Genomic DNA, 12,806 nt, shown 5'->3' with positions numbered 1-12,806 from the left:
GAGCATATCTGGTGAGGATTTTCAATGCCATGTGTGAACCACTACATGGCCCTTAAATACAAGTGGGATATTGCACTAGTATATTACGAATCAAAACGAAAGAAAAACAAGGATGTATTTCTTTATGCTTGCTATTGTGAGCAGACATTCACTATGCATTATTTCGCATTGAACACTTCTCACAATAGAGACGAGTATGCTTAGTTGCTGATGCTCTCTACAAGTATAACAAAGCCTGCGAGCATGACCATTGACCCACTGCGCAAAAGCAAAACAGCAGAGCAAGGTGCCCCTTTGTCATCTGTGCCCCTTTGTTTTATACTGTAGTATAGATAGATGCACTGGCAAGGGTGAAGCAAATAAACCATATTGCACAATTCAACCCAATATTGCACATGGTAATAATCATAGAGATAATGGCACAAGGCTTGGAAAACAAGCAAATAATAAGAAGTGAAGCTAATTACCTGAGAGATGCATTACATGCTATAGAGTCCTTGCTAGGCATTTGTAACAGTGAAAAAAGCTGATCATAGTAAAGGTCACAGAGCCTGCTCAAGACACTTGCTGAAAGTGAGTCTATAACCATACAGCAGTTATTTGCTGCTTGCGATGCCAAACCAATAAAATGAACTCAAATAAAATGAGTAAAAAAGATATTTGCATTGAGCTAATTAAGCTATGATATCCTAGCTTTCAGAAACTCAATGCAAAATAAACTACACTGCCCCTAACACCCCACTTTGACTAATATCGCCATGGCACAGGTTTTACACACCATTTATCCCAGTGAACATATGGCCAACTACCCCTTCATCTACCCATTGGTCCCCATAACACACTGCCACAGAATCTGGTCAGTCACCACTTCTGATATGTCTCTCCTCCATTAGCCATGCCGTTTTGCCTCCAATGACATTCGCCTCTTAATCCCCAAGCCATCATTCTTGCACCTCCCCAGTCCCCTGCACACTGCCCTGATGAGTGTAACGGGTCACCACTGGCCTGGAGCATCCCCTCCTTGCAGAGTGGCGCCCAGATTTTCAGCTCCCGCCTAATCGCAGAGCGGCGCGGCGTCCACGTCGCCCGTCTCGACGTACACGGACTTGAGCTGGGTGTAGCTGGCCACGGCCTCGACCCCGTTCTCGCGGCCGAAGCCGGACATCTTGTAGCCGCCGAACGGCACGCCCACCGGCATCACGTTGTAGGTGTTGATGAAGCAGGCGCCCGCCTGCAGCCGAGACATCACGCGGTGCGCACGCGACAGGTCCCTGCGAACGGACGGGGAGGGGTGTCAGTAAATGGGAACGTGACCTTCCTACAACTCAAAGTTGATAATGGAAGGCCAAAGGACAACTATCAACGATAAAAAAGAGTACAGTCCACAGGCAGAAGTAATGTGTGGTTTCAGTCATGGGTATGTTCTGCTTCTGAAGCCTAGGAACGATTAGCCAGACTGCGACGAGACTTTAAATGTAGCTTACATGTATCTTCACCCTTGCAGCTACAACTTTATCTATTGACGTCTACTTTTCAATCAGTCCGCATTTAAAAATCGTCGGTCAAAGCCATCCGTTGAGATTGGTAAAACCACACATTACTTTAGCGGTGGGCTGTACAAATACATTCACAGTTGATTCATACGAACACCTGCCCTTTAGTCACAAAAACTACTGAGCAACGATGGCATTGATCTTCATTCAAAACAAGATGCAATTAGCTCAGTGACCTTAAGAACCTCTTTCTCATCTTCGTGGTGAACAAATCCATTCGCCCTGCCTGTCAGCACCGTCAACCCCAAGGCCCAAACCCTCCAGCATCCCCTCGCGGCTCGCACGCGCGTCTCTCACCGCGTGAACAGTCCTGCCGAGAGTCCGTAGCGCGTGTCGTTGGCGCGCCGCACCACCTCCTCTTCTGTGGAGAACTCGAGCAGCGCGAGCACGGCGCCGAACACCTCCTCTCTGACCAGCTCCATCGAGTCCGACGGGCAGTCGACGATGCAGGGCTGCAGGTAGCAGCCGCCCGACAGGTCACCAGGCAGGGTCACCTGCTCGCCGCCGCATAGAATCTTACCGCCCTGAGGGAGAAGAATTGTCAGGTCACCTGATCACCGCCGCATTACACCTTATAGCGCCCTGGGAGGAGGGTGGGGAAGGGTCAGGTCACCTGATCACCGCCGCACAGCACCTTACCGCCCTGGGAGGAGGGAGGGGAAGGGTCAGGTCACCTGCTTACCGCCGCATTACACCTTATAGCGCCCTCGGGGAGGGACGCAAGAGACGTGTCAAGTCATCTCATACAAACCGCAAGCCGCAAAACACCCCACCGCCCAGAAACTTCAGCTCAGGTCACACCACCACCTCTCTAGCCCGAGGGTACGAAACCATCCTGCACGACACGAGAGACGTAGGTACCGGTCGGATCTTGGTCGGATCACCACAAAAGAGCGGGCGCACTAAACCATCGCAGTTTCGGCTCCGTGTCCCCTTATCCGCCAGACCTAACCACACCTGGTTTCTCGGTCCCCTTCCAATCATTCACATCATAATTTGATCATATAATCAATACTTCATGTTTCGACGAACATCGTACGTCATTTACCTCTTTCTTGGCGCGTTCGATGAAGCCGAGCACCTTGTCGAACTGCTGCCTGCAGACGGTGGCGCCGACGGTGGTGTCATCTAGCATCGGGTCGCCGACCCTGAGCTTCTTACACGCCTCCACCAGGGCGGCGGTGAACTTTTCTTTGATCGACTTGTGCACGAACACCCGAGTGCCATTGTTACAGACCTGCGCACACGAAAATCGGGGAACATCGAAAAAATCACAATAACAAAATATTTCTTATTAGGGTTCCCATACTCCTACAGCCGGTCGCCAAACATGGTTACATTATCCTATAAGCGGGTCCAGTGTTCCTAGGCCTGTGGTGGGCGGTCGCTCGGACACCATCTAGCCTTTGTTTACACTCGGCCAAGTGTTTATATGTGTTGTGAGAGGCAACACATGTGGCGCAGGTCTGGCTGTGGACCGTAACACAGACCCGAGGCAAAGGCCGACAACGGGCTCCAGAGATATTGTCCTGCTGGCCAGTTAGTGTCGGGTGTCGTACATTGATAGAAGTGAAGCTTTTGGAAGCTCCACTACCGAGTCTTCGGCGTAAAACCTGTTGTTATGACTCATTTTTCCTTTGCACGGCGTATCCAAATTAAACGGTCAATGGGAAACGTCGAGACTGCTTTCCATAGGACAATTTTGACTACTGTGAATGCCACAAATGAACCAAATCCTGACTGTGCTCACCTGTCCCTGGGAGAGGAAGTTGGCCAGCATAGCTCCTCTGACGGCGTTGGCGATGTCGGCGTCCTCGAAGATGATTAGAGGCGACTTACCTCCCAGCTCCATGGTGACCTGGCGGAATGGCATGAGGAGAGCCAGGTTAGACGGACGCAGACTCGATAGTCAGGTCTCCGAGTGTTTGGGCTAGGTAGCTGGGTTCTGAGAAACATTAACGGAAGGCTGGGAATTGCTAAACATTTTAAAGGTTTGATTTTATTGTGCGTCGCAAATCGCCTACAATAGTGAAAATCGATCTATCTAATTGACATTTGAATTGAAAACTGTGCATCATGGACTATGGAGTCCCCGGTACATTCATGACTGCCCAAAGCACCACGAGAAAACGCTTGGAACATGCTTGAAAGACTATCGATTAAATTTGACCAAAATAATAAACCTTATGAGTTATGACTCCGCATCATTCAGCAGTCCCTTTCCGCTGTTTCTCGGCTATTCACAGTTACCGCCTGTGTGGCCTTGGTCACACATATGACGCATGGTACCCGCTGTATGTGGCAGTAATGGACTCTGCCCGCCGACCAGAACCCTACGCTGTATGCCCTCTGACCAGGACACTGCAGCTACAGTAATTGGGCGTCTGGCGGGACTCAGCTCGGAATGTGTCTCTGATTTATGACACTGGAGTGGCGGTGTCTGGTCGGCGACAGCGGAGTGTCCGGCGGCGTGTCAGAATGGAATGAAACAGAGCTCATACCTGGGATGGTCCAGAGGATAGACTATTATGGATTTCGTTTAAAGGTTTTGTACATTGTCAGAGTTACGAAACGAATGCATTATTCACCGCCTTGCGGCCGAGCGCGAGGGTGGAAAAAAGATCATTGGTGTTTTTGTGGAACCCCTCTCAACCCTATCGCAATCTGGACTCCCCATTCGGTTGCTACCACCAACCCTATTAACAACTTCAGCGGCGCTCCCAGCTATATCCAAGCCCGATGAGCACGAACCTTTTTGATGGATGCCGCGGCGTCTGTCATGATTTTGCTGCCGGTCGGCACGGAGCCGGTGAAGGAGACCTTGGCCACGTCGGGGTGCGAGCAGAGCAGATGGCCCGTCTCCCCCTCGCCCTGTGAACGGGTATTGGCGGTCAGGGTTACGATGACTTCGTGTTCGGTCAGTGCATTTAGGGCGGGCGACCTATGTCAACAGTCAAATCAGATATTTTATGATAAAGATGCTCTTAGAGTACCAAAGTGGTATGAACTACATTGGTTATCAGTGAAATTTGAGGGACCTAAGGTACTAACGGCTGGTGCACGGTATGATAACTTATTATTACACTTCCGCTTATCGGTAAAAGCACCGTATTGCGAACTTACATCGGAGAATGCAGCCCTTACTATGTCCAGCGCCGCACCTTTCCACCCGATTACTCGGTGAATGCATCCCACTGACCTGGACCACACCATAGACTCCTGATGGAACTCCGGCGGCGGCCAGCGCCTCTCCCAGCACCACTGCGGTGACCGGGGTCAGCGGCGACGGCTTGTACACGAACGTGTTACCGCAGGCCAGAGCCGGCGCCGTCTGCGGTCACGGCAGGGGCAGGGTCACACGACGAGGGCCGGGTCAGTTAGGGGCGCATTCGGCAGGCAGATGCTTCATGATTGTGTGTCGTGTCTTAGATAGAATCATAGGGTTGTCAGAAGTTCTAGGAGCCAATAAGACTGAATAAAAGAAAGTTTCACATTTAATCTTAGTAAACCAAAGCTTTACTTATTCAAAAAATCAAAGCAATCTACAATCTTTAAAGCTGCTCACAGAAGATAAACAAAACTGAAAACTGAGGTAAAGAAGAAAAGGTGCCACAGTAAAACAACCAATGGCTGCTGCTCACTCACCTTCCAGACACAGGTCTGGATGGGATAGTTCCAGGCTCCAACTCCCACACAAACTCCCACAGGCTCCCTCTGGACAAGGGCATATGAGCCACCTGGCTGAGGACTGTAGGTTCCTGGAACAGAAATCAGGCCACCTTGTCAGATAATCCAGCTTTCAAATTTCAATGCATAAAATGTTGTGATTTCTGATGCACTGAAGTGAAGCCATATTCAAGCAAATGTTTCATCTATCACACAAGCAGTGTCAGTATTTAGCTGTATGGGATTGTATAAACTAAGCATGCAGCTATATCCTTAACACCTACTCAATCCCAATCACCATACACATGATTTTGAGCCACACTTTAAGCTACAATTTACCCTTCATAGCTTCTGGGACCACGGAAGCAAAATAATTAAGTGTGTCTGCCACAGACTGCACATCAATCCTGGCCTCCCAAATAGGTTTTCCTGAGTCTTGAACCTCCATCTTGGCAATAGCTTCCACATTGCTCTCTATTATGTTGGCAGCCTTCTTCAGAAAAACACCTCTTTCACCAGCAGTCAGCTGCAACCATAGAACAAAAAGTTAACAATGGAAGAATTAGCAAACAGAGATTCATGCAAGGCCTCACATATGATTATTCCATAACAGAACACCAATCTTCAAATTGGTCTCAAGATAAGGGCCCAGGCTGGCCTTACTAACAACTGGATAAAATCAGCTGGCTGGCCAGCTGGCGATGTACGACAGCTATGTTATTTATTGATATAAACACGGTACGAAATGAACATGAACACGTACAATGGCACTCATAGAAACATTAAAAGATGGATATTAAGTTATTCGTCTCTGGTATTGATATATAACAAGCTTTGCTAGCACCACCATGCGGAGCTAGCTGGCGTTTTGGACAGAAAATAGTATGGCCCGCCCATGCAACCCACTGCAAGGGTCCACTTACTTTGCTCCATTCTTCATAAGCATTCTTAGCAGCCTCGACAGCCCGGTTCACTTCGTTGGCTCCGGAACTTCCAAACTTATGCAAGACCTTCCCCGAGGATGGCTCCAGATTATCGACGTCGTTGAATTTGTCAACTGGTTCGCATCGTGCGTTCTCAACGAAGTTGAAAGGCCCCTTGATAACGGTAGAAATCGAACGCTGCATTTTGATGGCACTCCTCAAGCAGCCGGCGTAACGCGTGGAAAGGGAGAGGATCGAGAGGATCATTTGGGCGCAACCCAATTTTCAGAAAGATCGAAAATAGCGAGGGCTCTATGAACGGAAGGCCTAAATCCCCCATGAAATCCTAGGCTTGATCTCCGTTTGTTATTTGATTTTTTACGGTAGAAATGACGTCAAATGTTCAATATTGTACTTTTTGGGCCAGCAGTATCCATACGATTCCTAATTGTAAACTTATTTTGTGTGAATCATCAAAGTCAAAATTTTAAACAAGAATTATCTTTAAATATAAAGGAAATAAATGTTTATTTGCAATATAATACGTCATTTAATTTCTTTTTTACCTTAATAAAAAACGTATCAAACAGCATTATGTTTGTCCGAAACGCGTCATTTATGAAGCAAACTAGCCATTTCGATTTATTATTTTTACTGACGTCAATACTAAACAGTGATTGCTTATAGATCGTAAAAGATAATTTAATCATGTGTAGCTGTTAATATGACAACGATGAGGGTGAAAAGGAGCTATTGTTTGTTTGATTGTTGCTCAAACTTTTCAAATCAAAAACCAAATAAAAATAAACGTCATGTTTGTAGAAATATGACAACGGTAGAAAGTCTACTGCCCCGCAGGGACATTCTACCCGCTTCTACCGAGGTGGAGAATCAAGTGGGTGGTGTGTTGACGAGTTTTCTCTTACATTTTTCTTGACTTCTAGGTCTCCGATTGGAGACCAACATTTAGATGAATATTTACAGTGAATTCCATAGATGATTCTGTTAATTTTTCAACATCTCAAGATTTCATGCTGACAGAACATCTGGGAGAAGAAGCAGCTTTATTTTCATTTCCATTTTGCAATTTTTTGTCAGGTTCGTCTTGCGTGGATCTTGCTTGATGTTGCACTGATTATATTGACATTAGCAATTTATTTCTATGCTAACATCAAACCGAATTGTTGGATGCTTTGCACTGAATTGCAATCAGAAGTTTGAGTTACTCTGAGTTACTCTGTTTATCTTTTTTCTTTGTCCCATTCCTTTGTGTTGGTGTGTCTCTTTGTCTTTCATATGTCCTTAAATCAACCCCATCATTATTTTCCTTATTTTTCATTTTTAGTCCTGAGCTTGGTCATAAAAAAGGTATTGTTTTTAACTTTATTGATGTCTGTAGAATAGTCGGTCATTAATGGTGTCGGTATTGGCAATTGCTTGTAATGTAACCATCTTTGTTACCTAGGTAACAAAGATGGTTATTGGTAGAGCTGCAGACGTTACAGAAATGTTTTTAACAAAGAAGAGGCACTATACTCAGTGATGCTTCTTTCTAACCAAACCAAAACAAACCTAACTGGACCTGACCTGACCTGAACTGACCTGACCTAACCTAACCTATCCTACAACCCACAACCTATAAACCTACAAATCTACAGTACCTCTCTTTGGTTATAAAACCTCCATGTGACACCTGCTCTTCTAATGCCTAAAGATGTCTATTGCTAGTCTTTTTATTTGATGATGGCAGAACTTTTAAAACACTAAAGCATTGATGAAATTTCATTCTGCTTGTGAACCTCAGTTTGTTCATTTCTTTTGTTCATTTCAGGCTTTTCATTGATGAGCTTGAAGGAATCTGCTATCATAAATTGAATTTTACTTAACAGTGCAATAAGATCAGTAGCTCCTGAGACCTGACATTGATGCTGCTCACTGCTGTGCTTTCTGATGTATTATTTAGGGTCATTAGCTCATAGCAGAAAAAGCGTTTTCAAAACAACTTCATTGTCTCATTGTGATTATGAACATTTAGCCCGTATATTTGTATCACCTTTGCCACTATAACATGATGGGAATGACATTTCCATGTCCTCATTTTGTATTTCTATGTTATCTTTACAATTCAGTAGCAGGGAATGGATAAGGCACACTGAATACTATTGTCTTTGCTGAGACAATTAGATAGGTACTTTAAATTTACAGGTCTTAATTATATGCAGGAATCTTTTATTACCTTGGCTGTGATCACAGCATTTTGGAGTCTGATGTAGACAAACCATAAAAAGAATGCTGTCTATCTCACCTGCATAACTCGCTTTGTTAGCACTGTAGCTTCTACCTATGGACAGCTGTCCCCTGTTTGAAGGTGTCGCCAATTTGTTCCAGGTCTTTCAGTGATGATGTCCACCAGCTGCTGTGGGACAAAGAAGCAGAAGATGAATTCGGGAATGGCCTGTAACGGCTACCATGAAAACCGCTCGGCAGTCACCAAGGAAATGTGTGTCTACTGCTTCGATGTCCTTTACGCTTCTCTGCACAATGACTCGCCCCCGACGCCGAACTTCCCAAATGACTCTTAGTAAGTTCATTTCCTAGTTCATATGATTAACTGGGTATGCTTCTAATGAGGGATGGTGAATATTTACGCAACATTTAGCTAGCACCTCGGCGATAATGCCTCGCATTTTTCTCTCGGGAATATTTTAGAAAATATATGGGCTGACGTAGGCTTGTTTCGACATTTCTCTGCAAAAAAAAAACGTATGCATTATGTGCTGACTTATCAAGTCATCATGCAATCGCTTTGGTTGGACTGGTGCTCTTGTAAATATCTCTGCGTAACACTCACAAAATCCGATATGATTTTCGGACACATTTGAATTTACATCTTTCCATATTAAGATTGGAACTAAAGCCTTGCCGACTGTGGTATTGACATTGCCGTAAGCCGTTTGTCACCTCGTTCTTTTTTCCGTCGCTCCTGTCGCTCGGCAGCTTGTCAACCATTTTCTCACCTTTTTCCGACCGTGTCCCCTCTCGCTCGGCAGTCCGCTGTTCGTGACGTGGCAGATCGGTCGCGACCGACGCCTGCGGGGCTGTATCGGCACCTTCGACTCGATGGACCTTCATACCGGCCTCAAGGATTACGCTCTCACTAGGTGAGCTGGATAGCTGAAAAGAAGGTGCGTGATACTTTGGCATTGGGTAGAGCTACTGCTAGTTATGTGAATAGTGTGCTTTTAACGATCGGAATCCGTTTTTGCAAATGATTTAGTGTTTTTGGAACATTTGCTTGTCATTTCATCGCCGAACGGCGATGCTCCCCTTCTGTATATAGTATATAGGTACATACTCCGGCTCGATATTTTTCTAAGTTACGTATTTGTAGCGGCAATCACCCACCCCGCTGACCTCTGCACCTCTCCCCGGCAGCGCGTTTCGAGACCGTCGGTTCCAGCCGATCACCCGCGACGAGATGCCGCGCCTGCACCTGAACGTGTCGCTGCTGACCAACTTTGAGCCGGCGCGCGATTACCGAGACTGGGAGCTGGGCAAGCACGGCATTCGGATAGAGTTTGTGTGCGCCGGCCGACGGCGCACCTCCACCTACCTGCCGGAGGTGGCGCCCGATCAGGGTGAGACGCGCCGCCAAAGGACCGGCGAGCTGGGCCGAGGATAGAGTTGTTTGGGGATGTAGTTGAGGTAAGCAGCACAGACTTGTAAAAGGGTGGTGAATGTTTATTTGGGGTGGAGACGTGTGCGGAGCGGCGAAGACATATCGTTTAGCTGCTTTGGTTTTTATCGTTTACTGGAGTACGCTTAATGTAACACGTCAGACAGTTTCTTCGTTATGTATTAAATCGTCATCGCAGGATGTTTAGCAAGAAATTAACGAAAGAACATGCTGTAGCTTTTTATGCCTTTCAATTTCCGTTCCTAACATTGTCGCTGTTCCGCCACCTGACACACCCACCGACCTGACTGACTCTCTGTGCGCTCCAGGCTGGGACCACGTGCGCACCATCGACTCCCTGCTGAACAAGGGCGGCTGGAGGGGCGCCATCACGGAGGAGGTGCGACAGAGCATCAAACTCACCCGCTACCAGAGCTGCAAGCTCGGCATGGGATACGATGTGAGTCAGAAACACCGCCCGGCGACTGCTCGGCTCCGCTTTGAGTTGTGTATTATGTAGAATCTTATTTAGTAATTCAGTCTCTGTGGTCCTTTTTATCCATTGTTAAATACTCTGTTAAACTTAAATTGACAGATATTTTTAATGACCGCAATTCGCTGGTCATACCTACCGGCTATAAGACTACGAACTTAAGATCTTGTGCTTGAGTGTTTGTCGTCTTCAACAGTTTTCGGCGAAATGCTGGGCGCGCCGCAGCTGCGCTTTGTTGGTCGGTCTTCAGTCGAAAAGCAATTAAACTCGGGTCGTTTCGTTGTTTTTAGTGACAGCTGAGTGCAGTTATTCTCAGCCGGCTCCCCACCAAAGGTCACTGACCCAGCCATCCGTTCCAGGAATACATCGAGATAGTGTCTCAACGTCGTCCCAACTAGCAGGCGTGCGCTGGGTGGCGCGCGGGGCCGCCCGCCGCTCCGGTGCCGCCCAGCCCGTGCCGACCGGCCGCAGATCTCCACAGGGCGCCGCCGTGGCCCGCGCCCGCGCCGGGGCCCTCGCGAGACATTGGGCCGCCGCCGGAGCCGGGCCAGGGACCGTCTCCGGGGCCGGCCCGGCGCTGGTCGGAGTGGCGCGCGGCGGCCGGCGGCGCCGGCAGGTGGCCGCGGACGGGCGGCCCGGCCGCGCACCGCCACCCGGCGCACAGGAGGGCTCGCACCGCACACCGCGACACGCGCAGCGCAGGCGGTCGGTGGCGCGCGCCCGATGCTTAGCTAAGTACAACGTCTCAGTTGGCTGCTGGTGTGAGAGCGAGTAGAGCGACCGCGATAGGATAAGCCGGCGTCCGGTGGTGTCAGCTTCAGCCGTTGTGTGGTTTCCCATATTAACTGTTAGAGCTAGCGCCGCCGCAGCTTCCACTGCCAGTGAAGCGGGCGCATATCCAATGTCCAAACAGTGATCAAGTTATCTGGCATTAGACTGGGATTTGGCAGCCTGGCTGACAGGTTTGGCAAGGCAGTTTTCAGGCTTTTAGAAAATTAAACTGTTAACGAAATACGATGTTACACATTTCTTGCTTGCAAATTAAAATGTTATGGTTCTGTAGCCCAAATTTCGTCAGCGAGCATTTGCACTTCTTCATATTTTGGGACGATTTTAGCATAGTTGCCGGCTGAGAGCGTGTCTGTTTATTTGAGCCTGATGATTGTATGTCTATCGAAGAAGCAAGGTACCGTAGTAGACACGCATGATCTGGTTTTATGGCGTACTTTTACCGCGTTGCTTTCACGATCGTCCGGCAGTCCTTTAGTATCGTGTTGCCGTGAATAGAATAGTTTGGACCTGTCGGGGACCAAAGGATTTCAGCTGTTAGTTCAGTACTTAATGAGACAATAACTCTTGAGTAGCTTCTCGCTTGTGTTCTTTTACGTACGGACTTCCGAAATGCTCGTTGTACAACAAGTTCGGTCTTTACTTTTATCGTTTCCAAGTTTTCTTCGGAATCGACGTGCATGAGACTGTGGATACCTCAACTGGACGAGAACGAACAAGGGCGCGCCGGGAGCAGAGTGAGTTTGAACTCCCGACTTCGTCGATATATGTGTGTATGTGTTCAGTCCCCTTCGCAGACCCGCCTGGTCCATGCGTCGCCTGTCGTGTTCGTCCGAAGGGTGCGTCAGGTGCGTGTTTCGCGCATTTTCTCTGCCTTCGTGCGCGAGCGTGCAGAGCGATGTTAGCCGGGCAGCAAGAGTGCGATTCGTGCAGCGATGAAGCGCCGAGTAGTGTGGCACGTGCGCCGAAACTGTCCCGGCAGCAGCGCCGTCGGCGGGTGTTTGTGTATTCCACACACTCACTGCCTTTGTGCATGGTGATTATGTATGTGTTATCATGTAGACCTCACGTAAAATTATGTGCGAAAATAAAACGCTAGAAAATGTGTTCGTGCGCTGTGAGAAAGTGCGAGCTAAGTCTTGGGGCTTTGCAAAGGCCTCAAGTAAATGGGGTACTGGAAAGAAAGAGCGACACAGTCCAGCTTCCGGTCCTAGATGGCATCTACTTCGCTAGCTCATTCATTATAATGCGAACTAGTGTAAACGCATACACCTCTCCCGTCCCGAATTATGGGCCTCAGGAGGTTACATGTCTGTGAAGCCTTCCTTTACATTCATTTTATTGTAGCATTACATGGCCCGTGGCCCCGTTCGGCGAATCGGCTGCCAGGGCAACATATCCGGCACGGCCGAATGTTTGACTGCCAGCAGCAGATTGACGAAGAGCTCGCTGAGGATGGAAGCACTGGCGGGAATGGGGCGGGGTTGGTGGGAACCAGGGTAGGTATATTGAGATTGGGAATATCCGCAGTCGGCAATTGGTGGAAGTATGTTCGGAAGTCCGGCTTCCCAAAGGCAAATCTGGCGAAATAATGGCATGTCTACCGTGTCAAGGAAAAACATAGTAAGCGCCAATGTAAACAAAAATGAGTTAGAGATGCTAACGGGGGTTTTCGGGAACGACGGATTCGTTTCTGGTATCGCTTT

General features: G+C 48.0%; 2 protein-coding genes across 3 annotated transcripts; one reads left to right on the top strand and one right to left on the bottom strand.

The window, feature by feature from the left end:
• Positions 1 to 66: 66 nt before the first annotated feature.
• Positions 67 to 6,466, bottom strand: LOC122373518 (4-trimethylaminobutyraldehyde dehydrogenase-like). The gene is made up of 9 exons (XM_043351652.1): positions 6,143 to 6,466; positions 5,559 to 5,745; positions 5,199 to 5,311; positions 4,753 to 4,884; positions 4,305 to 4,424; positions 3,304 to 3,411; positions 2,602 to 2,790; positions 1,851 to 2,077; positions 67 to 1,271 (listed from the first exon to the last, which is right to left on the bottom strand). The coding sequence occupies exons 1-9, from the start codon at positions 6,407 to 6,409 to the stop codon at positions 1,055 to 1,057; spliced, it is 1,560 nt and encodes a 519-aa protein (XP_043207587.1). The 5' UTR covers positions 6,410 to 6,466; the 3' UTR covers positions 67 to 1,054.
• Positions 6,467 to 6,957: 491 nt separating this feature from the next.
• Positions 6,958 to 12,203, top strand: LOC122373505 (AMME syndrome candidate gene 1 protein homolog). Of its 2 annotated transcripts, none has more exons than XM_043351644.1 (6): positions 6,958 to 7,037; positions 8,531 to 8,723; positions 9,193 to 9,303; positions 9,578 to 9,780; positions 10,148 to 10,278; positions 10,671 to 12,203. In XM_043351644.1, exons 2-6 carry the CDS (start codon positions 8,542 to 8,544, stop codon positions 10,707 to 10,709), a joined length of 666 nt encoding a protein of 221 aa, XP_043207579.1. In that variant the 5' UTR covers positions 6,958 to 7,037; positions 8,531 to 8,541; the 3' UTR covers positions 10,710 to 12,203. The 2 variants fall into 2 exon arrangements, with proteins under 2 accessions (XP_043207579.1, XP_043207570.1); XM_043351635.1 differs by having other exon boundaries at positions 7,020 to 7,240.
• The last annotated feature ends 603 nt before the right edge of the window (positions 12,204 to 12,806 follow it).

This window comes from Amphibalanus amphitrite, unplaced genomic scaffold, assembly GCF_019059575.1.
Source record: "Amphibalanus amphitrite isolate SeventyFive unplaced genomic scaffold, NRLGWU_Aamphi_draft 000038F_arrow, whole genome shotgun sequence".
NCBI lineage: Eukaryota > Metazoa > Arthropoda > Thecostraca > Balanomorpha > Balanidae > Amphibalanus > Amphibalanus amphitrite.
This window is presented reverse-complemented; position numbering and strand designations above follow the sequence as displayed.

What these genes read in the sequence shown, in the direction of transcription:
- LOC122373518 (XM_043351652.1), bottom strand. Translation starts at nt 6,409, where the DNA reads ATGATCCTCTCGATCCTCTCCCTTTCCACGCGTTACGCCGGCTGCTTG. An exon ending in CTTATGAAGAATGGAGCAAA is followed by an intron (nt 5,746 to 6,142) that starts GTAAGTGGACCC and finishes CTATGGTTGCAG; the next exon opens with CTGACTGCTGGTGAAAGAGG. An exon ending in GGTCCCAGAAGCTATGAAGG is followed by an intron (nt 5,312 to 5,558) that starts GTAAATTGTAGC and finishes TTTCTGTTCCAG; the next exon opens with GAACCTACAGTCCTCAGCCA.
- LOC122373505 (XM_043351635.1), top strand. Translation starts at nt 7,174, where the DNA reads ATGCTGACAGAACATCTGGGAGAAGAAGCAGCTTTATTTTCATTTCCA. An exon ending in AACTTCCCAAATGACTCTTA is followed by an intron (nt 8,724 to 9,192) that starts GTAAGTTCATTT and finishes CTCGCTCGGCAG; the next exon opens with TCCGCTGTTCGTGACGTGGC. An exon ending in AGCTCGGCATGGGATACGAT is followed by an intron (nt 10,279 to 10,670) that starts GTGAGTCAGAAA and finishes CATCCGTTCCAG; the next exon opens with GAATACATCGAGATAGTGTC.